This window comes from Aythya ferina (genome assembly GCF_964211825.1).
Source record: "Aythya ferina genome assembly, chromosome: 3".
Classification (NCBI taxonomy): Eukaryota; Metazoa; Chordata; class Aves; order Anseriformes; family Anatidae; genus Aythya; species Aythya ferina.
The window spans coordinates 119,474,677-119,500,441 of NC_140298.1; the positions used below are offsets into that span (position 1 = coordinate 119,474,677).

Consider the following 25,765-nt stretch of genomic DNA (forward strand, 5'->3'; position numbering starts at 1 on the left):
TGCTCCCTGCACCTCCGTGCGCCCCCCCTCAAGCCCCTGTTCCCCTCCTCCCCGAGCAAGGGGCTTCTCCGGCAGCTTGTTCTCTCCCGTCTGTTTATTACACTAATCCACAAGGATTAAGTTAAAGCAGTCAATGCAAACTCCGACATTTTCCAGCCCGGTGAGGCCAAAATTACTGTCCAGTGTTAAAACAGAAAGGGGGAGGGGGGGGGGGAGCCCCCGGCAGCGGGGCCGAGCTCCCGGGGAGGAGGGAACCCCGCAGCCGTAAGCGGGGAGAGGCACTGCGTGGCTGGGGCTTTGGGGTGCCCCCCATCACCCGGCTAGATCTTGGGGCGCCAGCCCTTGATGAACTGCATGATTTTCTTCACCTGGAGCTTGGTGAGGCGGAAATCGTCGGCCAGGATCTCCTCGCTCAGCTGCACGAAGATGCTGCCGTCGATGCGCTCCCGGGCGAAGAAGCTGACGACGTCCTCGGAGAGGCCGATGAAGCGCAGGCACTTGGACACCTCCTCCACCGACAGGGCCGAGAGGTCGGCGGGGGGCAGCCAGGGCGAGCCGTCCCCGCTGGGACGGGGGGCAGCCGGCGGGGCCCCCCCTTCGCCCCGCGCCGCCGGCGGCACCTCGACGACGCCCTGCGCCAGGTAGAGGCGGGCGACGCCGCCTTCGGCCCCACGCAGGACAGCGGGTGACAGCGGGGCCGCCCCGCGGATGACGATGCTGTCCCCCTCGAAACCTTTTGGGGGCCGGGGGGGGGCCGCCGGATCCAGCCCCTCGAAGGGGGCGAAGGGTTCGGGGGAGGAGGAGGAAGAGGGAGCAGCCGGGGCCGAAGGCGGCTTGGGCCACTCCGGGCTCTCCGGCCACTCGGCCGGGGCGGCGAAGGGGTTGAGAGCCCCGAAGGGGGCGAAGCGTTTTTGGGGGTGCGGGGGCTTGAGGCGGGGGCAGCTGCGGAAGGGTTTCAGGGGGGGCTCGGCCACAGGTAGCGGGGTGGAGCGGCCGCTGCCCCCCCCAGCCCCTGCCTCGGCGTAGGCCCAGGGGTCCGACCAGGCGCTGGGGCCGGGCTGGGTGGCGGGGGGCAGTGGGCGGCCGGGGGGGTCCCCGGCTTTGCAGTCACCCCAGGCACAGGGGTAGCAGTACAGGGAGTAGGCGTCGGGTGAGGGTGAACCACTGCCACTCCGCGGGACCGACCTGATGGAGGAAGGTGAGCGTCACCCCAGGGCCGTGCCGTGTCCCCCTCCCCAAAAAAAAAATCGTGGTGCAGGGGACATCCCGCCCCAGGGGGGGTTATCCCATGACCCCGAGCCACTCACCCGTCGTGGAGCCCCGAGGAGTAGTAGGAGAGGCTGGGGCTGGGCGAGGGAGCAGGAGCCAGCTTCGGGAAGCGCAGGGGGGCTGGGGGGCTGCGGGGGGCTGGGGGGCGGCCGCCCCGGGGCGGCACGGGGGGCGCGTTCAGCAGCCGGCACTCCTCCTTCACCTGCAATGGGGTGAGCACCGTCAGGGCCACATCGTTGTGGGGCCGATGCTGCCCCGGGACCCCCCAACCAGGGGTGCAGGGGGGGAGAGGAGCAGAAATGGGGGCCCGGCCCCAGTGGCTCCCAGTTTTCCAGCTGGTCCCGACCAAGCCACGAGGCTCCGGTGAGCAACAGGGCTGGGGAGATGCCGGGAGCGGGGTTCCCCACGGCACGGGGTGGGGGGCGCAGAGGATTTGGGCAACCAAACGGAGCTGGGTGGCGAGGAGCCCCACACCCTGTGGCGCAGCAGGTCACGGTGGGTGCCCCCCCATGCTCCCAGCGTGGGGACACCGCTGGGTCCCCCCAGTCCCGGGGGCATCCCACAGCTCTTACCGCCTCCGATTTGGGTGGCACTGGGGGTGGCGCGTCCCCCAGGGGCTCTTCCCTGGGCACGCCGGGGCGGCGCGGGGACCCCAGTGGGGACGCGGCCCCGAAGGCGACGAGGTCGGGGCGCCCCGTGCCACCGGCCGAGGGGAAGCTCTCCAAGCCCTGGTTGCTCCAGAGCTCCTCGTAGGGGATCTCCAGCGGCTCCTGAGTCCTGAACTCGGGCTCGGCCCAGTCGGGCGTCATGTACTCCCTCTCGGGGTCGGCGAAGTCGGGCTGCTGGCGCGGCGTCCCCGTCCCGGCCCCCGGCGGGTCCTGGCAGCGTGCGGCCGTGTCCTGGGGGGCGCGGGGCAGCCCCCCACCATAGAAGCAGAGCGAGAGGCGCTGCAGGGGCTGGCTGAGCTCCTCGCGGGCGCAGCTCGGCAGGCAGAGCCGCAGGCGCCGGGGGCTGGCGCACTCCTCCGAAAAATCGGGCTTGGCCTCGCGCACTGCCCGCGAGTACTCGTCGGGGTTGAAGCGCTCGTGGCAGTACGCGGCGCTGTCCCGCAGCAGCTTCTCCAGCTGGGGGTCCCCCCCGAGCAGCCCCTCGGGCAGCTGGAAGCGCGGCATGTCGGCCAGCAGGAGGAAATGGAAAGGCACCAGCTGGTCCCGGCGGAGGATGCAGCACAGCACCACCGTCTTGGAGATGATGCTGACCAGCTTGTAGCAGTGCCCCTCGCGGATGGCGTGCAGGTCGTAGGGGTTGCGGGCCGGGCGGCTGGGCACGGCCACGTTGACGGGCAGCCGCACCTTCTCGATGATGCTGCGGATGGTGTGCTCGCCCTCCTGCAGCCGCAGCTCGAGGGGGCTGCGGGTGCTGAAGCGGCCCTTGCACTGGAAGGGCAGGCTGAGGCTCTCGTTGGTGCGGTGGTTCATGCAGATCAGGCAGGGCATCTTGCCCTTCACCTGCTTGGCCCCCGCCGCCGCCGCCACCGGCGCCGCCGCCTTGCCCAGCTTCCGCAGCAGGGTGTTGAAGCGCGACTTCTCCTTCACCGTCTTGGCGCAGAGGATCTCGGCCTGGCCCATCAGCGTCAGCTCGTCCCCGGCGTGCAGCGTGAAGTTGTACACCTCGCTGTCCTCGCTGAACTCCCCCGACACCACCTGCACAGGGGACAGCCGCCGGCTGAGCAGGCGCCCCGTGCCCCGTCACCGTCCCCTGGTGTCCTGCTGCCTTCCCCGTACCTCCCACCACCAACACTGAGGTCCTGAGGTCCCACCACCATCCTGTAGTGTTCTACCATCACTCTGTGATGTCCCACCACCACCTCCTAATGTCCCACCACCACCTCCTCATGTCACATCACCATCTCCTGATGTCCCATCACCACCTCCTGGTGTCCCAATGCCACCTCCTAATGTCCCACTGACACCTTCTGATGTCCCATCACCATCTCCCAATGTCCCATCACCTCCTTCTGATGTCCCACAGCCACCTCTGCCACCTCCTGATGTCCCACCACCACCTCCTGGCGTCCCATCACCATCTCCTGGTGTCCCACCATCACCTCCTAATGTCCCATTACCATCTCCTGGTGTCCCACTGTCACCTCCTGGTGTCCTACCACTACCTCCTGATGTTCCACCACCATTCCCTGATATTTGGCTGCTGCCCCACCACAGTCCCCCAGTGCCCCCAGTGTCCCCCATACCACTCCCTGCTGTCCCCCCACCACCACCCCACCGCCCCCACGCCAACCTTCACGCTGAAGGTGATGGCCTCCATGACGAAGACGCGGTCGGGGAAGATGCTGGCCACCTCCTCCACGCTGTTGAAATATTGCACGGGCTCGCGGATGTCCCGGTCCTGGTCCAGCAGCTTGAACTTCCCTGCAGGGGACACCCAGCTCCGGGGCGGTCAGAGGGGACCACGGGGAGACCCCCCCCAGCCCTGGCACAGTTCATTGGGGTGGCTGCTGATGAGCCCAGCCTGGAGTCCCCATCCCATTTGGGTTCATCCCGAGCTCTCCCCTCCCAAAGCACAAACCCCCGAGGGCACCAAGTTCCCCAGTTCCCTGCAGCACCCACATAGGGGCAGAGAACGCCCCAAAACAACCCCAAAAAATGCCCCAAGGATGGCTATTGAAGGCTTTCTGCCCCCCCAAACCCTACAGACAGCGGTGTACGGGGTTCAGGCACAGCCTGGGAGCCGGAGGGCTGCATTCAGGAGCTCTGCCTTCATTAGCACCAGCGTGGCGGGGATGGGACCTGATGGGAATATTAACTCGGCGCCGCCGCGCGGGGCTGCTCCGCTCGGGCCAGCTCGGAGGGGACACAAAAAGCTGGGGGAGGACGGGGACACGGAGCCCGAGCAAAGGGACAGGGACCGGGGCAGGAGCTGCCCTGTGCCCCAGCGAGGTGGTTAACACACTGTGCGCCCCCCCCCCCCAATGCCCTGACCCCCTTGGGATGGGCGATCTGCCCCTCCCCCGCTGCCTTTCCCATGATTTATTTATTAGCAGGACTCGTTGCCGCCATGGCGAGCACTTAGAGAGGTCATTAAGGCTCTGGCTACGGCGGCCGCGGTGAGCTCAGCACCTTCAGCTGCTGCAGCAGCCCCGGCTCGTCCCTGTCCCCGTCCCGTCCCCGATCCTTACCAGTTCCCATCTCACCCCTGTCCCTGTCCCCATCCCAATCCGTCCCTGTCTCCATCCCCATCCTCATCGTCATCTGCAGCCCTGTCCCCATCCCCTCCCTGTCTCCATCCCTGTCCCTATTCCATCCCAGTCCCCATCCCATCCCATCCCATCCCATCCCATCCCATCCCATCCCATCCCATCCCATCCCATCCCATCCCCGTCCCCGTCCCCGTCCCCATCCCATCCCTGTCTCCATTCCCTTCTGCATCCCATCCCATCCCCATCCATGTCCCAGTCTCCATCCCAGTCCCCCCCATCCCATCCCAGTCCCCCCAATCCCTCCTCGCCCCCATTCCAGGCTGGATGCCACCCACACCACCAGCAGCCCCCAGCTCCTCGCTCAGCTCACCCCAACCGGAGCCTCCCCAGCCCCAATTCCTCCTGATGGGGGGGACCGAGCCCACCCTGCCCCCTCCCTCGCGGCCCCGTCCCCACCTGGGTACTGCAGGGGGATGTCGATTTTGGGGCCGATGACGTAGTGCCCTTCCTCCAGGCTGTGGGCCGTCACCGTCGTCCACTGGCGGCAGGAGTGGATCAGGAGCACGTCCTGGGCGCTCACCCCCTCCACCGACTCCCCTGGGTGGGGGGGGCACGGACAGGGACAAGCTGACCCCTGGGGAGCCCACCCATGGGTGCCAGCTGCCCCCCCCCCCCGGGACAGCAGCATCCCAATTGCCAGAGCCTGGGGAGCGCCTACCCCAAAACTAGGGGCTGAACCCCCGACCCCACAAGCCTCTCTCAAACCCCCCCCAAACACTTTCCTAGGCATGAAACAGCCCCAAAAATACAAAGCGGCGATGCCAAGGGCTAAAACACACCCAGGGCACCCCCAATTTTGCTTTTGGGGACGGGGGGATGGAGGGGACAGCGTGGCCATGGGGACGGCCACGGGGGGAGCCCATGGGGGGGGGGTGCGGGCGATGGGTGAGCAGGTGCCCGCTGCCAAGAGCCGCCAGTTGCCCTGGAAACAATTTTCTTTGTCCCTCTTGAAAGGCTGCAGCAGCGGCCGAACAACAAGTTTATTGACACGGGGTCCGGGCTGCGGGCCGGGACGAGGCGGCTCGGGGAAGGGGATGGGGATGGGGATGGGGATGGGGATGGGGATGGGGATGGGGATGGGGATGGGGATGGGGGGGTCCCGGCACCCCCAGGCTGCAGCCAGATCCAAGGGGGATGCGTCCTGCTCCCGGGGGGCTCAGCCCGACCCCAAACACCCTGCTTGGCCCCGACACCGTGCAATAGGGTTGGGTGCTCCTGGATGTGCCCCGTCCCTGTCCCCATCCCTGTCCCCATCCCTGTCCCTGTCCCTGGTCGGGGTCAGCACAACCAGACACCCCCCCCCCCAGCTCATTTTCAGCTCCTTGCACCCGCACATCCCCAGGCACTGACCTGAAGCTGCCCCCCCTGAGCCCCCTGGGTACCCCCAAAGACCCCCAAAGACCCCCCGGGCACCCTCACCCCTTATAGCCCCCCCCCCCCAGCTTGCAGGATAATGGGGCCAGGCTGGGGGGGTGAGAAAAGCAGACAAAAATGTGAGCAGGAGCTGGGGCCACCCCAGGGCAAAATAGGGGGGACCCGGGGCTGAGCCCGCTCCATGGCTGGGGACCACCAGGGATGGGTTTGGGGGGGGGGGGGGGGCTGAGGGGCTCTGCGCCTCCATCCCTGAGCATTTGGGGTGCAGGAGGGGGGGGGTCCGTGGCCGTGCCGGGCGCCTCCGTCCCGAAATCTCAGCAACAGTTACCAGGGCAATGGGCAAAGGCTGGTGCTGGCCCCGCAGCCCCGCACAGGCGGCCCCTTTGTGCCCCCCCCAACCCTCAGCCTGTGCCTTGGGGGGGGGGAGCACTACAGGGACCCCCCCCCAGCCCCCTGCCTGGCTCCCCAGCCCCTCCAGCTCCATCCCCGTCCCTCTGTCCGTCCCCGTCCGCTGCAGTCCTCCCCCCCCAGCCCCTCTTTTTCCAGCCCCCCAATTCCCCATCCCTCTCTCCCTGCCCCTCAGTCCCCCCCCCGACCCCCCCAGCCCCCACTGCTCCCTGACCCCGTCCCTGTCCCCATCCCCCTGCCCCTGTCCCCTGCACCCCCTACTCCCCATCCCTCTGTCCCCGTCCCTGCTCTCCTCATCCCCCCACACTTCCCATCCCTGTCCCCATCCCTCTGTCCCTGTCCCTATGTCCCCATCCCTGTCCCCATCCCCTGCTCCCCCCAGCCCCTCATCCCCCATCCCTCTGCTCCCATCCCCTGTACCCCTCCGGCTCCTGTCCCTGTCCCTCTTCCTCCATCCCTCTGCCCCCATCCCCTGCTCCCCCTGTCCCCTGTCCCCATCCCTCTGCCCCCATCCCTCTGTCCTTGTCCTTCTGTCCCCATCCCTGTCCCCATTCCCTGCCCCCCACAGCCCCTGTCCCTGTCCCTCTGCCCCCATCCCCTGTCCCTGTCCCTCTGTCCCCATCCCTCCGTCCCTGTCCCTCTGCCCCCATCCCCTGCTCCCCCTGTCCCCTTTCCCCATCCCTCTGTCCCCATCCCTGACCCCATCCCCTGCTCCCCCCCAGCCCTCGTCCCCCATCTCTCTGTCCCCATCCCTCTGTCCCCATCCCCATCCCTGTCCCCATCCCCTGCTCCCCCTGTCCCCATCCCTCTGTCCCCATCCCCGTCCCTTCATCCCCATCCCCATCCCCTACCCCCCCCAACACCCCTCATCCCCCATCCCTCTTCCCCCATCCCCTGCACCCCCCCGTCCCCTCTCCCCATCCCTCTGCCCCCACCCCTCTTCCCCCACCCCTCATCCCCCATCCCCTGCTCCCCCACACCCCCCACCCCCCCAATCACCCCCCCACTCCCCCAATAACCCCCCCACCCCCCCAATAACCCCCCCCAGCCCTCACCCTGCCCCAGGCAGACGAGCGTGGGCAGGCGGCACTTGCTGACGATGGCGTCGAGGGGCAGCGCCGCGGGGCTCCAGCGGAGCCGGGCCAGCCCCGCCGCCAGCTGCTCCATGGCCCCCGCATCGCCCCCCCCCTCACCGAGCCCCCGGGACGCGATGGGGGGGACCCGGGGGGGGGCCAGAGGCAGCGCCGGGCTCCATCGCCACCAAGAGCGGGGAAAAAAAAAAGAAAAAAAAAAAAAAAAAAAAAGGAGAAAAAGGGGGGGGGGAGAAGAAGCCGGGAGCCGCCCCCGCGGCGGGGCTCTCAGCCTTTGGCCGGCCCCTGAGGGCTCCCCCGGGGGGCTGCGGAGCGCCCCCCCCCCTGTAATTTTCCACCCCCCCCCCCTATATACGGACAGGCTGCTCGCCCCTCGGATTTGGGGTACGTGAAGGATGGGTTTTTGGGGGATGTGAAGGGGTGAAGCCCCCCCCCCCCACACACACACACCCCCCCCCGAAGCAGGGTGAGGGGGTGTGGGAGGAACGGGGGGAGCTCCAGGCTCGGATATTCATTTATTTATTTATTTAATCATTCATTTATTTATTCATTCATTCATTTATTTATTATTTTATTTTATTTTATTTTATTTTATTTTATTTTATCTTATCTTATCTTATCTTATCTTATCTTATCTTATCTTATCTTATCTTATTTTATCTTATTTATTCATTTATTTTATTTTATTTTATTATTTATTCATTATTTTATTTTATTTTATTTTATTTTATTTTATTTTATTTTATTTTATTTTATTTTATTTTATTTTATTTTATTTTATTTATTTACTGGGGGGGGGGGGGTCAGGTCAGCCACCTCCCGGTGCCCCCGCAGCTGCAGAAGGGGGGGCTCACAGAGGGGTTTGGGCTGGTGGGGTCCTCAGATCCCCCCCCCCCCCCTTTACCAGTGCCACCCCCTGCCATGGGCACGACCCCTGCCCCCCCCCCCAGCCCCATCCAGCCTGGCCTTGGGCACCCCCCAGGGATGGGGCACCCCCAGCTCCTTGGGGTGCTGCGTCCCGCTGGGGATGTCCTAGAAAACCCAAAAATGGGCTTTTTGGGGATGTCACCCCAAAAAGCCACAGAAGCACCCCCCTGGTGCTGTGTCCCCCCCCCACACTGGGCCCCTCTCCCCTGGCCACGCATGGATGGCACCGACACCAAGCGGTGGCTCGAGGCCACCCCAGCTGGGGGGCACCGGGGGAAGGTCCCCGGGTGCTGGGGACGTGCTCATGGTCGACATGGGGCAGGGGGGGCTTCTGCAGCACCTCAGTGCCCCCCCCAGCCCTTACCCTTGGGGATTTGGGATGGGGACCCCAAAGGAGCAGAGGGAGCCCGGTGCTGGGGCCAGGCTGGGAGCTGCCACCTCCCGTGGGTGGCACCGTGGTGGTGGCACCGATGGGGACACGAGGCTGTGGCCCCGGCAGCAGCACAAAACCCCTCCAGGTACCGACACCACGGCAGTGGGAAGCAACAAGACCCCCCCCCATGCCAGGGGGATGGGGACAGGGACAGGCAATGATGTCCCCAAGCTGGGCATGGCCCAAAGCGCACGCAGGGGGTTTGGGGAACCCGCTCCCCGCTGCTCGGGGGACACGGAGCTGATCCATGCTCTGAGATGGGGCTGGTGAGCACAAAAAATCATAAAATCACAGAATATCCCAAGTTGGAAGGGACCCCTGAGGATCATCGAGTCCAACTCTTGGCGTCACACCACATTTTGGGTCTACCCAAAATTTTAGACCACGAGCACGGCCAGCGGGTCCCGGGGTACCTCCAGCAGGACAGGGGCCGTGGGTTGGTGGCGGTGGTGACACGGAGCACGGAGGAGCACGCGTGGCTCCCCCGAGGTGGAAACCCACCCAGGAGGCTGCCCCCGTCCCAGGGGTTTCCAAAATCTCCCCCCACCGCCTCGCCGAGGAGCTGGGGGCACAAGCTCACCCCCAGGACAGCCCCCGCAGCCCGTCCCCAGCCCTGAGAAGCGGCTGCCACTTTCTCGGTGCAAAACCAAGAAATGGCTGTGCCAAAATTGGGTTCCTGACAGCAAGGAGCAGCTTTGAAGGGTTGGGTAACGCAGCCGGGGGGGCACGACCAGCACAGGGGACGGGGGAAGGCGCCGGTCAGGGGCCCAGGAAGTAACCAGTGCAAGTTTATAAAAGCTTTTATTTGCTCTTGGTATGACCAAGAATGGGACAGTGATCTTTTATACAATTTGATACAGTAAGTGGTACAAAAGAATGTGTTTTAAATAAAAAGCCAGAGTGGAGTAGCAAAAATATTAAAAGATTAAGTAAAAAAATTGTAGGCATGGGAATTAATCCTAGACCTGAAGTCGATGCTGTTTTTGTTTTTCCACCATCCAAGTCCGGCCGGACGAAGCGCGGCTCTCACCTCACCTCGCCCCGCGCCGCCCCGGCCACGCCACGTCCAGAGCAGGGAACGCGCTCATACAATAGACCCAACCTCGGGGTTTAGTTCATCATTACCAATTTAATTAAGTTACATTTTTGCCATGACAAAAAGGTAGCACTGGGGTTGTTCCGCTGCCGGCCGGGGACGCGAGAGCCCGCGGCTGCTGGCACGGCCGGATCCAGCGCGGCGGCGGCGCCCGGGGGGCTCCAGGGGCTCCGGGGGGGGTCCGGGCAGATTTCGGCTTCAATCCCCACCCGGGGCCGGGGGGGTTTCCACACGCAGGTGCCAGAAGCAGTTAGTTGGCTAGCGAGCAGTAAATTTAGATACCGGCAGAAATAAAGTTACTGCGAATTCCTCCAATACGATTATTATTACTTTTTTTTTTTTTTTTTTTTTAGCATCAGAATTGACTCTTGGTGCTCACTCCTCCTCAGCTGGGCCTTTGCACTCCCAAAACAAAACAAAACCAAGCCACATGGTTAAAATTCATGTTTTTATAGAAGAGGACCACCTAGACCTGTCTGCGTGTGCTGCGGGGGTAGGGAGGGGGCTGCGCTCCCCTGGCCCGGGCACCACGAGCGCAGCGCCTAGGGACGACCCCGACAGATTTATACAGGAGCCAAGCCCCCCAGAAGCAAATAAAAAGCTCATGTTTAAAACAAAGATTATACAAAAAAAAAAAAAATTGATGTCTATTCTCCATTTTCCCTTTTTGATCATGTTGAAAAGTGCAGGTTTCACCAGAAGGTAGCCGGACGCTATTTACAGTGCTGGCCACCGCGGGCACAGCGCGGGGGGGACCGACCTGTGCCGTCTGCCCACGGGGGTCCCGGGCCCGCCTGGCCACCAGCCACACGGCTGGGAAGGGCTGACACAGAGACAAAATGCCAACACACGGGGAAAAGGGAGACACGCCGGCCGAGTTACTACATGGGAAGCGGTTTTAAAAACTAGAATTTCCGTGTTAAAACACTGTCATTTCATGAAAATTAAATCAGCGTTAGTTACTGCTTTATTGACTGGAGAAAGTCCAAAACCCAAGCGGGCAAGAGGGAGGCGCGAGGCTTGTCCAGCTTCAGGGACCGCGGGGCCGGGGGGAGGCGGCTGTTTGGAGCATCTCTGTGTCCTTGGCTGGAGCAGCTCTCCTGCGCCGTGATCTAAAGGCAAGGCAAGTGAACGCACGACTGCTCCTGCAGCCCAGACACCCAGCTCAGCGGGAGCAGCCCAAGAATTGGGGCTGGCAGCCGTTAACCCCTTTCCTTTCACTTCACACCCGAAGCCACCGCAGGGCACGAGTGCCTGGGGGGGGACGCGGCGGCACAGCCCGCCTGCCCGTGCCCCGGGAGCGAGCCAAGACTGACCGCAGCACGAAGGACTCGGAGCTTCTAACACTGGAAAGTGGAAAAGTTTTCAGGGAGGTAATAAATTAAACTGCCGACTTTTTTTTCTTCCTTTTTTTTTTTTTTTTTTTCCTTTTTTTTTTTTTTTAAATCTAGTTGTACTCAGCCTCTTGCTAGGCTACCGAACATCTCGTTGGAGCGGCTAACAGTGAGAGACAGAACTGAAAAGTTCATGTTAACTGCTGTCAGTTTGGGAATCGCATGTTATATTCATACACATAAAGTAGACAACCACATCACCCTCCATAGAAAACTAGTGCATGCAAATAACTCTTCCATATCATAAAACCCAATGGCTATGCAGGAGGAGAGAAGATATACTAGTGAACTGACATTGGCTAGAGGGAAATTAGTAGGTATCGTCAACATTTTACCTTGAAAGCTAAATCAGTGCTTTGTATTAAATTTTTGGCAAACATACCACGTTGCCATCCTTTTAATTAACACATCACACCATGAAGGAAAGCAAATAAAAGCAGCATGCAGGCAAAAGGAAAGAGCTGCGAGTGAGGAAAAAAAATGGCAGCAGGAACAGTTCCGAATGGGGAGATCACCAAAAAGGAGACAGAGCAGATTAAATGCAGTATTTTTTGCACCACCCTTTGTCCTCGATGCATTACACCAACAATTACAGAAAGCAACCACAAAAGAGTTCAGTATTTTAAAACGATCGGGAATGGATGGTATGTCTCCTGCACATGCTTCCACCAGAAGAGAAACAAAAAGTGAAAATAAAAGTTCCTTTCCACATAAGGCACAGGACAAAATAAACCCCATTCACATACTCAAGGCGAAAATGAGTGTTTTCCTGGCTCTTTTGCTGATGCTTCTAGAGAACATGGTGACTCAAAGCACATTATCCATGACAGAAAATTCCACTGTTGTACAAAATAAATTGTTAATTCTAACTTTTATTCTTATACAATTTGCAGAGTAGAGTTGAATATGATTGCTATATGTTTTAATGTCAGGAGGAACGGGACTATAATACAACCAAAACGTAGTGGTAAGTTGAGCAGGTACATTAAAAAAATGAAGTCACGGAGATGATTTTCCTATACATGTCGAGGAAATTATAGTACGCAAGCTGTCCTAAACAGAAAAACAAAGGGAGACAGGAGCTTGTTAAGATGAGGAACAAAACATCGGTTTAAGGTTAAAAACGGGCAGAGTGGTTTGTTTTGCAGCGAGAAAAAAGGAGCGGTGGATGGCGATTGGTGATATAGGAGAACGTTCAGCAACACTTGCTCTTCCAGCCTGTCACCCCACCTCCACTGCTGATATCTACATTTTCACTGTTGGGCTCTTTTACAGGGGTCTGCAACGAAACAAGCAAGAAGGTTAGAGAAGTCCCGAGACATTCTGAAAAAGAGCATTCAGAGCTGGAGAGGCAGAGGCTTACAGAAGGACTGACACCACCAAATACCATCCCGAATAAACCACGGACAGAGAGCTCGACAGAAATGTAGGGAATCCTCCTTCCCTCGCCAGCAGAAGCGTGCAGAACCAGCCTCAGGATTTTTTTTTTGTGGCTGTTGTTTTAAATCAACAGCGAGCAGAAATCTGGGAAAAGCTTTCAAACTCGGACTGCTCCAAAGTAAACACGAATTATTTCCAGATCCCGCTTTTAGAACTGACGCTTGGACTTTGGGGGAGTAAATCACAGCGTGCGACTTACACGAGCTGAAGTTAAATCATGTGCACTAATGACCTTAAAAATGACAGAGCAGTTTTATTTATGGGTAAAGAAAAAAAAAAAAAGGCAAAGCAAAAGCATCTGCCTTCCAGTTAATCAGGACACCAGATTCCGAGGCAGCGCACAAAACATCTCATCCGCACCATGGGATGTAAACTCGGTCTGACCAAAACAAAACTTGAAGTCCCCTGGTTTTGATCAGATGCTAGCGTCTACTTTCAGCTGTTTAGAAACTAATCTAAACATCCATGAGAATACGAATACAGCGCTTCAGTCCCTGCATTCCTCCTCTTATTCTCTACTCCGCAGCCTTGCAACAAACTGCAAGCCATCGCCCACCCTGCCCCTTCTTCAGACAAATGCCCCGAGTGAAAATGTAAAGGTCAGGAGGTGCAGCAGGACCCATTAAGGCTAGGAACCCTCCTGTTCACCAGAGGCCAACGATTTTCAGTCGCTTCCTCACATACAGCTTGTCAAAAACTGATGAAGAAACAACTCCAAACTCCAGCTGTGCCCACAGGGCACGTTGAGCAGAGCCGTATTCAGAAGGGCTGAGGAAAGATTCAGCCGTGACCTTGCACTAAATTTCCAACCAATTAACCCGGACGACGTTACTGATAGCATTCACGTGGGGGAAGATGATCCCGTCCCTACTGCTAACCTGGAGCACAGCAAAAATATGTAAACGTTTCGGAACAAAGCACACGTGCTGGAGCTGGCCAACCCACGCCTCTCGAGCTCGCAGAGTTTCAGTGCTGGAGACGTGAGCTGATGGCACGCAGGGACACGCCAGCACGGGGTTTAATCAAGTCCTTGGTAGAGGAGAACACAAACTAACTGAAAATCAGCCCTGCAGCCACCTGCACGTCTGCTCAGCTCGATTCAGCAACAAAACGGTGGCAGCTATTGGAAACCGATGCTTTTCCCAGTTCTGACAGACACCAGGGATCCAAGGACAGCGATATCTCGTAGCTCTGGGCACACAAAGCTTTGGGTACATGACTCAGCGAAGACAGCCCTCTTCACGGTGTATTTCAGGAGAGAGAAGCAGCCACCAGGAAGCCCTGGTGATCCACGTTCTTCTCTCAGCTGCAATTTAACCTGCCCGTCAAGGCTTCCAGTGAAACGCGGAGGCTTGGAGGGGCAGTCACTGAGATGAGGTAGAAGTGATGGGTCTAGGCATTCAGTGGCCTGGCAGAAACTTCAGACTTTTTAGACAACTCTGGGTACTGACAGAAATGGCTAAAGGCAAAACTGGCAAAAAAAAGGCAAATGCTAATATGGCAGGGCAGGAGAAGGGAAAAGACAGGATTCCTTTATTTGAGGGAAAAGGCCCTCGCAGGAGTCAACAACTATAGGGTGAACTGCATGCTGGCACACCAGAAATAAAGCCCATGTTTAAAGCAGTGAGTTTTGAAGTACAGCCACCAGAAGAGTCTACTGAGGTTCTGATGGATTCTCTGTTGCTGTGAGTTGTCAAATCTTTTGGCTGTATTTTACAGAGGGACAACGCTGGCTATTTAGAAAAGAGATCTGAGGACACCGTGTGTCCCACCTCACACAGGCTGGAAAGACAGAACAGAAAAGCAACACCAGGGCTCATCCCTGAGTTCCAGTGACTTCAGTCTCCTCAGGATTAAAATAACTCCAGGCATCAGAGAGGAAGTGATGAACATTCACGTTCCTTCTCCACAATGCAGCAAAGAATGAGGGTGGCAGGGAAAGGACAATTCTCCTCCAAATTAATTCAAATGTTTTAACTGCAAGCACGCGTGTGATACAACCGAGTTTAAGGACCAAGCAACCAGGAGTTCCTTGGTGCTTTGATGTATGCTACTCCCTCTAGATAGCACCAGTACAATAATGAAACATCAAACAAGCTTCAGAAGCTTTAGATGTACAATAGTCTTCCTTCAGGGACTTGTTTGTCTTAGCATACCAAAGTAAAAAGCCACAACAATTCAGGTGAACATCAAAAGAAACAGACGTTGACATTTTAGGATTTTTTTTTTCCCAAACAAATCCTGTGATCACCTACCTTTCGAAGAATGTCTTCTGCTAATGTGAGGAATGCCTTCTCAATGTTTATATTTGCTTTTGCACTAGTTTCGAAAAACCTAATACCATGCTCCCTAGCAATCTAAACCAAAAAAAGAAAAAAGAAGGTTAGAGTTATTGTGGTGTTATTCAATTGATGCTGCTGTAACTTTGGGATTAGTAACATTTAAGAGCATGTAATACTTTCAGTGTGGCAGGCATCAGAAGTACTAGCTAAGCAAAATGTCCCAAAAGATTCAGAATTTAAATCAGAAACAGCGGTCAAAGTGTATTAAGTTACAAGCTGATGCCTGAACACGAGGACAGATACCGCTCAAATCAGTCACACGAGAAGCAGCTTAACAAAGGTTGCTTGCAGGATTTTAGCTCTCCAAAAAAGAAGGAACTGCAGCTGAACTCACTCCGTTCAGGGCAGTTGTTCACAACGCAACTTCCAGGAAACATTCCTTACGCTCACAAGGCAGCAAACCCTTGTTTGTTCCCTGGCATGCCCCGCGTGGCACTTAAACCACCCGACAATGGCAGGAAGTCTTGGCACTGATTTGCTTACTTGGATAAATAAGTTTTCGTCCACACCTACCTGTTCACCTTTTGCTTTAGGAACAACTCTTTTATCTTCCATGTCACACTTGTTTCCTAACAGCATCCTCTCCACATCTTCATTGGCATGCTACAACGAGATAACAGACAGGATTACACAGCTCCCCCAGCACGCAGCAAGCAGCTGCTCTACTTTTGGATCTCCACACTGCTCAAAGCCCAGGCTCACTTACACGCCTAGCTGACCAGCTCTTTCCTGAGTCCTAACAAAGACTGGCAGAAATCATTCTTCAGACCCTACCCTGAAAATAAAGAGCTCGTGTATCCAGGAAGTGGAATTAGACAACGGCACGGAGACAGGACTGCCACCATCCCAACGTCAGTTATTCTTCCCCTTCCTTTTTATTTGTGTAGTCTAAGTGTGAAGTCTTCCTTTCTGAAAAGGATTAAGTGCTGTTTTGCGACACAGATTCTCCCAGCTCCCAGCATTCGCCGAGCAAACCCTGGTTGGGCTGCATTCAGTGACATGGGAAACGAAGCAGCTTCCTGCCTGGCGCTTAGAAGCCTGAGGTTTTTCGTGCGCTGGACACACACACTCACAGAAACAATGCTACAGAGGCCAAAACATTGGAGGACAAAATGAATCCCAAAACTACAGCTGCCAACAATCACGCTCCACGCACTGCAGTGCCTCCAGCTGACACTATTACTTTTTTGGGATTTAAGGGATTGTCTGCATAGTTTTGCTCCAGACAGGTAAGTCACAGCAGTGTTTTCAACCACCACAAAGCTAAACGACAGAAAAGTTGTTTCTAAGTTACAAAAAAAAAAAAAAAAAAAAAACACTTTTTTGTTGTTTGTTTGTTTTTGAGGAGTTCCTGGGTTAAATAACAAAGGCAAATTGAAGCTCTCCAGCATCGTGCTATCATCGGAGCACGACTGCACATCAGTTTTGTGCTTTAGCTCTACCTGCTAAGTGTTTCACCCAGAAGCTGGCAAACTCATGTAGAGAAAGGGCACTGACTCTACACTGAGTGCACATTAACTTGTACATCACAACGGGAAAACTGAAGTGAGCACCGGGCTAACACTCGAGATCCAACAAAAAGCAGGACCCCATACACAGGGAATGAGCCTCCTAAGGCAAAACCAATACCAAGGGGTTTCTCCAGGAGTGCTGTATGAACAGGAACACCTCAAGTACTGCCCATATCCACCATAACGAGGCACGAACACGCCAGGGATACCCATCAGACCAGCAGAGGAGCTCCAGCACGAAGCATCGCTTAAGTGGATAACTGAGGTACTTTGCAGCCTGACATGAGAAGCTTCTTGGAAAGTCTAATCTGAAGTTACTTTCACTCCAGCAGCCTTAATGCTATTTTACAGCAGAATTACTAACACAACGACACAGGCAAGAGCTTCACACATCCAGCACTCCTGCTCACAGTAATGACCCATTTCACGTTCCTCAGGAGAATCGCCCCCAGTTTTTTCCCTCCAGGTCATAAGGAGTAAGAACAACCAGATGGCAAAGACACCGTGCAGATTAAGACACCAGAAATGTTGATTTTTCGTGCCCCAAGAACTGCTCACACAGCAGCAGACCTCTCAAATACAGCCAGCCCCCGTGCATAAAACTGAGCACTTGAACACCTCAATGAACTCCCGCTGGCCTGCAGCAGAAGTGCTCGGCGTGGGGCACCTCTGCAGAGCTGGCAGCCTTTAAATACTTAATATTTAGCAAGGATGAAGGTGTGACAGTTACACGCCTCTAGCTTTCCCAATTATTTCAGAATCAGGGCTTACATATCCTGTAGAAGCGCCTCTTTGTGCTGAACTGCAACTCCGAATGGCAGCTTTCTGATCCAAACTTCTCATTATTGAGAGAATATCTTTGACAGCATTAGGTCCTTGTCAGACAGAAGCACTTGACTGCTTCGTTTGCTGCTGTCACCAGCAGTAATCCTGCACATGAGGGGACAGCACCTGGCAGTTTCAGGGAGCAGCCTGAGTGCTGGAGCTGAATCTCGGGGTTCGGACACACCTGAAGTCAGCCACAGGGCTTGTGCTACCCGGCTCTGAGAGCACAGTGGCACGGCTGACAGCCTTACTCAGCAGCCTGGACATGACTTTTTTTTTAAATAAAGCAACAAGTCTAAAGGCCTTGGCTTCCAGCTCACATTCGGCTCCTTGCTGAGTCTCTTCCTGTCCTACCCCACTCTTTCCCTTCTTCTTGCTTCCACGCCCACCTCAATCTTTGCCTTTCTGTATCCGTGTAATTTCCCATGTCTCTGCTAGGAAAATTACAGCCCCAACGTAACATTTTTGCCCTAAGAGCCTTTCACCAGCCTCAGTGCTTCAAGCAGCAGTGCCTGACAGCACCCACCTGCCGACACTCAGTTGTGCGGGGCCATCTTTGTGCTTTCTAAAAAGTAACGAAGCTGGAAGCCCCAACGTTTATTCCATCAGAAGACACCATAACAGAAGTAAAACCCAACAGTCGTGCTGCTCTCTAACATTTTGGCATTCCCTGAGAGCAAACTCTTAGGGGTCCAGGCACTGAACGCTTCCACACCGGTTTCTTCTGCTTCACTTGACCTCTCTTGAAATTTTACCAACTTTGCGTGGTGAAATGAGATAAAACCATTTTGCCTTGTTCGGTACTCCCCTAAAAAAAAAACAACTGGCTACACACGTTTGAGTAATTTGCTGGAATTCAACAAGAGCAGTTTGCAATACGACCTCTAACAGCAGTGATAAACCTGCAAATGCATCAGGACATCAGTTTTGGTGGAGACAACAGAGTGGAGGTGATCAGATTTAATCATCTTTGAGGACAACACAGCCACACAAATAAAATGAGTCCGTATCAGAGGTGGTGCATCATTCCACAGCTGCTCTCCAGCTCATGGCTTAGCGCAGCTCCTTCGCACACCACCTTGTGGTGGCAGCTCCTCCTGGAAACAGCCCTGCCCAGCTGCCAAAAGCTGTGGTCCCTACCTCAAAGTATTTTCCAGCACAGGCACAAAGTTTGTTCGTGCATGGATTTAACACATCTGGACACTGCCAGCCCCCGGGTAGTGCTGCAACCCTCCCTGCTGCTGCGGGGAGAGCTGAGGGGGGAAGGCAGGAGATGGCCAGGTTCAGGACAGCCTGAAATGTTATTCAGTTGATGGGCCAGGTTCAGGACAGCACCCAAACCCCACGTTAAGTGGTGCACCACACCTCGGTGCCAGTACAGAAGCATAAGGTACGCTCTGGGGGACTCACGAGATGCTCTGCAGGTCACCACAAACAGCTCGGGGCCGGGATCACACAGATGCCACTCACCTCGTCTATGTTTCTGAGCCACTTGCTGATGTTTTCAAAGCTCTTGGCGTTGGTGATGTCGTACACCAGCATGATTCCCATGGCACCTCTGTAGTAGGAGGTGGTGATGGTGTGAAATCGCTCCTGCCCTGCTGTGTCCCTGCAAAGAGAGCGCGTGTCAGAGGCAAGATCTACAGAAACACTTTTTCAGAAAAAAAATATGACAGAGGAAAGACATTGGACTGCTTAATGGGGCTTACATAGCTTTGCTTTCTGCCTTCTTTCTCAGCTGTCAAACAGCAAAGCAGTACGTCACAGCGGGCCTGGTATCTCACCCCAATAAACAAACCCGGTATCAAACCACGGTAGGAATTTGTTAATTTTAAACTTTGTATTTTTTATCGACAACTCCAAACTTTTGTCCAAAAGAAGCTTTTATTTCCAAGTCTCTCGTCTCAGGGCAGCATCCCAAAGACTTCTGAGCCCCAGTGGTGTGCAGCGACTGGGAGCAAGAAACGTTCCCACAGCACCTCGAGGGGACTGTGAGCGACAGCAGCAGTGCCCCAACAACACCAGGTCCCAAGCACTCACTCCTTTTACTGAATTCTTCCAAAATAAACAAAAATATAACTCAGTCCTCCAGTTTGTGTGAGGTTTCCACCAGCTGGCTGGCAGAGCTGGAGCAGCACTAACAGAACTGGCTTCTTGGGCGGTGCTCCTGGAGAAAATCCCCTCCTGTTTCATCGGCTGCTGAGCAGCCACGAAGACAATCACACAACTTTTTTTTTTTTCCAGAATCATAGAGTGGCTTGGGTGAAAAGGGACCCCAAAGCTCTCCCAATACCACTTCTGCCATGGGCACGACCCCTGCCCCCAGCCCAGGCTGCCCCCAGCCCCATCCAGCCTGGCCTTGGGCACCCCCAGGGATGGGGCACCCCCAGCTCCTGGGGCAGCCTGCACCAAGCCTCACTGCCCTCAGAGGGAAGGATTTCCTCCTTTATCTAACGTAGATCTCCTCTCTTGTAGTTTAAAGCCAGTTTCTGGAACTCAGAACTGAGAATAACTTTGTTTTCTGATCAGTTTTAGGAAGTTTTAACTTGATCTTGCAGACTTTGATGTAATGCTTCAGGACTATAAGTGAACGAGAAATAAATCAGAGATGTACTATAACATAAAGCATCTGAGATGTACCATAACGTTAAGTTGTCTGTTTCTGTGCGGAAGATGCTGAAAAGGGATGGTGAAAGCTCACTGAAGGCATCTACTTTCCCAGCTAATTGTGAAATCTTCAGTGGGATGCACGAGATTTGGCTAAACAAACTTGCACACCATTAAAGTGAGAATTAGGATGTAACTGCACGTTCTGCAAGTGTCTTCCAGAGGACACCAACCTGGCAGACGACGTGTTTGCAGACATTTTGAGCAACACTATTCGTGACTGCCTTGGTGGAAGGTGGGTGCTGCCAGCCCCAAGCCTGGTGAAGACCCAGGCGCTGGCTGTGGCTGCCCCCAGCTTGTTTGTTTAAGGACACGTCAGATTTCTCTGATTTCTCTCATTTCCACGTGTCAGCTGACGGACAGGGAATCAACCAAAAGCCCCCACATCACACAAAACCAGTGAAGAAAAGCTCCCGAGCTGCAGGGCCTGCCAAGTTCCTCGCGAGTCTCATCGGCCCCGTTGGGCTCGGAGCCCCAGCCCCAGGTCCAGCAGTCCCTGAGATGGCTGCTGTGAGCTCCTGTCCCCTCCTGGCAGGTGACAGCAGCAGGACGAGGGCAAAGAGCAGAGCAGAAGGCCGAGGGGCAGGCCCTGCGCCGAGCAGCTTTGCTCAGGAGCATTTCACAGCCCCACAGGAGCCCTGGTGCTACAAAACCTTGGGGGTCCCACACAGAGACACCTGGTGCTTCACGGCTGGCTGTAACGGTGCTGAATCCCTCTCAGTTCCTTTCTGTCCCGTTTTTTGACTCCTGATGTCCTGAAGTTCCTCCTGATGCCATCCTGAGGCCACTCCAAGCTCTCCAGACTTTATTTGCTGGCCAAAGGTCTAAACCACCCAGCCTCACCTACTCCCCTGAACTACCCCAATTTACCTGCACGTAACCGGGGTGCAGAAGCCGGGCCAGCACCACACAGGAAGAGTTTCTAGGAGACTTCAGCGTGCCTGGTCCTGCACCCCACTGCATTGCCTTGTCATTAAGCAGGTTTTTCTGACATCTGGGTCACTGGTCACACACACTGAACTTCAGAGCTTTGCTTCTGTCTCTCCCGAACTTCACGGGGCTTTTCCCCCATGACATTTCTCCAATGGGTCAGGAGCAACACGAGTTACAAGCCAGCCCTCTCTGCTATTTACACTTTCATCTCGTCCTGCCTAGCTTTAAGACAATATCCATGCTCTCCTTCCCTCATCGTGCCCACTAAAGAAAACACTGCCTAGCACGGGACTCGGGACGGCCTCCTGCAAAACATCTCAAGAGAATTCTCGCTTACACGCAGTTTATTTTCTCTCCTCGCCTTCCCCCTGTCCAGTCCTCTGCAGCTTGCTTTTACCAGGCAGGGCAGCCTCAGCAGAGCCGTACCCAAACTACCAGGATTTATGGCATCTGCAGTTTCTCCCCGGCTGACGAGGCCGGTAGGCACCCCACGAAGAACACCGATTGATTTTTACACAGCTTGGCTTTGGCAGCGCTCAGCTGTTACTCACTGCTTGTCAAGTCCCACACACCTACAACTCACTCGCTTCGCTACCTCCTACAGGATTTTTTCTGGCAATCGAAGCTAAGCTAATGGGTGAAAAGCGAGCTGGGGAGGGAAAATGCAAAGAACCTGGCTTTTTTTTTATTATTATCATTATTATATTTAAGTACTATCTTTGCCCTTTCCCCTCCTTAATGGATCTCTCCATTCATTATTCAAAGATAACTCTTAATGGATGTGAGATTAGAGACCTGACTGAGGCAAACAGAGGAAGTGAGTGATGGTTTTCAGACCCGTCTCGGCCTGATGAATCCACCCTGAGTAAATGGCACGAAGCACTCTGACCGCGCGCCTCGCTCGCTGCCCTGGTTTCCATTCTGTTGCTCATACCTCCAGGACGTAAGAACGTGCTCCGAAACGCTGGGGGTGCATTAAATCCTCGGTGGAGGTAAAATATTTGTGGAAGCCAGCTAGCTCTCCGAGCTAAAACAAATGCAGACAAGGATTATGGAGACGGCCAAAGAAAATGAGGCCCTACTGCGCAAGAGGGGACGGAGAACCAGGGTTGTCAAGCTGCAAAAGGAAGACAAAGAGGCTGTCCTGGGGGAGCTGGGAGAGGAGAAGCACGAGGAAAGGGAAAAATCTATTGAAATTAGTCTCATGCCAACGTGAAAGTATGCAGAAACTGGATCGTATTGGAAGCCTAACCAACGGAGAAAGGAATTTCTGGGCCAGCTTTCCAGCTGACCTAGCAGAGACTAAGGGAGCCTTAACGTGTGCTATGATTTGTTTACCCGAGCTTTACGCGGATGCAGCGATGAAAGATTGGATCTGATGATCTGTGAAGATCCCTCTCATCGGCACAGCTTGAAAGCCTGGTCCTCGACGTTCAGAGCCGAGCAATTTCCCGCAGGATAATCCTAAAAATTTTATTACTGTACAAAATACTGCAAGAAGGGGGAAGCTACGCAGCAGAGTACTGCACCGAACAAACCGTACCGCTGCTATCAGCCTCAGCAACTGGGTCAAAGGCTTTCCTTCACAAGGGAAATCCTGTAAGACACCCCCTTACTGGAAATTTTGGGGTTTCTGAAGTAGTATTCAGGCAGGAAAAAAAATGTAGTTAATGAAGTATCAGGTTGTTTTACAGGGAGTCAGACAAATGCCAAAATACGCTCTTCCACCTTGAGCTCTGCACATGGTGAACGGCCTCAAAAGCTGTCAGCAGCCAGAGTTAACCTTTAGATGTTCCCCGGGTAATTGCAAGAATTAATGAGACTGATCATGCACTAGCCAGTGGAGCTGTCTGCAGCTTCGGCCGGCCACCCCCGTCCCCGTTAGATGCAAATTCCTGTGTTTAATAGGGAATTTCCACGTGGGACTATTTCGGTTAGCCCTGCTGGTGCACATTTCCTTCACTTGAGAGGTGTTCCAAGCTGGGCGGTTATTTTTGCAACGAGCTCGTTCCTGAACAAAACAAAACCCTGCAGAAACTTCCCTCGCCGTAAACGTGTTCCCAGTGAAGATGCACGGATGGAAAAAAAAATATTTTATGCTCTAAACAATTAAGAACTGCGCATCAAGAAAATAAGGCTACTTCTGAAATAGGGAATGGGACAAAATCCTGTAGGAAAGCCCAGTGGTGGGCAAGTTTTAGGTCAAGACTGGAGGGGTCTGAGGAGCCTCTACCTAAATACTGTGTTGTCTTGAACCCCATCCCTCCAGCACCCCATGCTGTCAGCATCAGGGTGTTCGGTCGCTGCTTTTTGAGTTCACTCTCCCAGTGTCACCATCCTGTAAATCCACGCTTAGGATCAGCTCTTACAACGCACGGTTGTTTTCCCAGACTCTGGAGTCTGAAGAGAGAGACCAGAAAGTGGTTGTCTTTTCTGCAAGCAGTTTTCTCAGAATATTCTTGAATAACTGGAAAGAGGGCTCCTGGGCAAAGTTCTTCTGCCACAGCAGAACAGGGTACATCACGATCCGCTTATTTATCGAGTTCTGTTCTGAAATACCTGGTGGCTCTGGGTATTTTTCCCTTCCATGTTCTCCTTTCTCTACCTCCTCCCTGCTATGCTGAACAGGATCTTCTCCAAGTCTCTCGCTCCTGCTGGTGAATTTCCAGCAACTTTGATTTCCAGCGCCCTTGACCTTAAAGAGTCCTTCCTTCTCTTCAGTGTCTATCACTCAGTATTTTTGGATGACACCAGTATTTCCTTTCAGCCTTCGCTTCCTTCATTTCACCAGGATGAAAGACGCAGATCTGGCCTGTGGTGTTCTTACAGGTGCCACCCCTGGCCAAGCCAGAGCTCTGCCAGCATCCAGTCCTCTGTAGATCAAGGAATTCCGGAGCCAGAGATGACATTTGTGCACGTAACAGTTGAAAACGAGCTGTTCCTTCGTGAATTCCCTTGTGAGCTCGTGCACATCTGCAGCTACCACACCTTGTGATGAGCTTACCTTCCCTTCTGATGGTTTGCCCGTGCCACCTTCCAGCTTTATTCTAGAAGTAAAGCTTCTCTATTGGCAAAGGCGCTGAGTTAGCGCAGTCTCAACCTACCCCTTCCAGCATACCTAAAATTTTAAAATTGTGCTTTGGTCGCTCCTCTTACAGCCCAAAGAATCCCAGTTTTTCCCAGTTCTTAAAACACCTGTAACCCCACTTGCCTCTTTCTAAAGCAGGCTGATCAAAACCGTACCTTACGTTACGCTGTGACGCCTCCTTCCCTGCCCACTGGGAACCACCTCACCCATTGGAGCAGGAAACCACATTTAATTTTTCAATTGCTACGCCCTGCTAATAAGTGCAGTTAATTACAGCACACCTCAGCCTTGCACTTTCCATTTCAAAGCGATTCTACCTGTGTCCGGGAGAGCGGGACATTGCATTCTTAAAAGCTGAACTTTTTAGCTCTGCTGCTCCGTTCCTCAAAAGCATTTTTATCTCCTCTGCAACTTTTTCTTTTCCTTTTTTCTTTTCCATCTTTCTCAGTCCCAAGAGCCCTGTCCCACCCTCCTTGCTCGCAGCCCAAGCTTTCCTCCGGGCCTTCCCAGAGGCTCCCAGCACACAGAGATATCCCTCCCCAGGCCCACCATCTCCTGCCTCCCCTTGTCCCCACCTCCTCATTTCAATGCTGTTTTGCAACAAAGACATTTTCATTTGGAGCAACGTGGATACACTTTAATCCTAGCTTGATCCTTACCGAACAGCAGCCTCCCTTTTAATAGCAGCGAGCTATCACGTTACTTATCACCTCTGGCAAGGTTTAGCTCAGCTTGACCTTGCTATTCCTGCTTTCCTCCTGTATACGTATTTTAGAGGTCAAGGCATGGCTGAGATACTGCCATGTCTGCTCGTTTTCCATCCCCGAGGCGATGAAGGCAGCCAGCCTGCCTCGTAGGAAAAGGCCCCGAGTTGTTTTAGAAAAATGCCATTTTTATCTGTGTGCTGTAAAACTAATTGCCCATTGAGACTGCACCTCTACCCCAAGGAGTACAAAAGCCAGCATTAGTCACCGGTACTCCGAAGTGGCAAGGGCTCTGAAGACACTGCAGGGCAGTAAAACACAACAGCCCCGCGCTGCAGGCAGGCAGAGAACAGCACAAGGAAGATTTAGTACATGGGTGATGAAGGATTACGGGCATCACTGAGAGACAGGTTGATAACGGTCATTCTGAACTGAGGAACAGCCTGTTTCTGGTGTTTTCTGCATGGGAAAATGCAGTCCCCCAAACCTGGGAAGCAGCTGGCATATCCTAAGCCCTCTAAGGAACAAGATGCTGTCAACATTGTCATTCTGCAAGCAGCTCAGCATCACCGTCCTGAGACAAACCTCGCACTAGGTGCCGGTCTGAACAAGCACCATGAGTAATAACCGTGCTGAAAATAGGAGTAATAAATATAAAGAGCAGCCAAAGCTGCCTTTGCTACCCAAGATGTTTAAGAATAAAACAAGCAGTCAGCAAGCAGAGCTGGTGGCGCCTTGGAGAGCCACGGCCAAGCCAATGGCACCAAACCCAGCAGCTCCGTGCAGATGAGAAACAGGGGAAAGGGGGCAGCCACACAACGGGACAGCAGTTTGCAGGGAGGAGGAGAAGTCACAAATGAGAGTGGTTGTTCCTCCTCTGAGGATGGACATGCTGCATTAATCATGCCTGATGCAGAAGCACATCTGTAACATAACCTGAAAGCCTCCAGGTGCTGAGTTTTGTTTCTCCTGCCCCTAACTGAAGC

The 25,765-nt window shown here is 54.8% G+C and overlaps 2 protein-coding genes across 2 annotated transcripts in view; both read right to left on the reverse strand.

The window, feature by feature from the left end:
- Positions 1-106: 106 nt before the first annotated feature.
- On the reverse strand, positions 107-7,495 carry GAREM2 (GRB2 associated regulator of MAPK1 subtype 2; the record flags this gene model as incomplete). Its single annotated transcript, XM_084514036.1, has 6 exons — positions 107-1,185; positions 1,308-1,471; positions 1,842-2,972; positions 3,568-3,698; positions 4,943-5,083; positions 7,384-7,495. The coding sequence occupies 6 exons, from the start codon at positions 7,493-7,495 to the stop codon at positions 321-323; spliced, it is 2,544 nt and encodes an 847-aa protein (XP_084370162.1). The 3' UTR covers positions 107-320.
- A 2,066-nt stretch (positions 7,496-9,561) lies between these two features.
- RAB10 (RAB10, member RAS oncogene family) overlaps positions 9,562-25,765 on the reverse strand; it is a 37,994-nt gene continuing 21,790 nt past the window's right edge. The window contains exons 3-6 of the mRNA XM_084514057.1: positions 18,858-18,996; positions 15,565-15,654; positions 14,965-15,066; positions 9,562-12,548 (exon numbers count right to left, since the gene is read on the reverse strand). Coding sequence (XP_084370183.1) covers positions 12,465-12,548; positions 14,965-15,066; positions 15,565-15,654; positions 18,858-18,996 — 415 coding nt within the window. The 3' untranslated portion in view covers positions 9,562-12,464. The remainder of the gene's footprint in view (positions 12,549-14,964; positions 15,067-15,564; positions 15,655-18,857; positions 18,997-25,765) is intronic.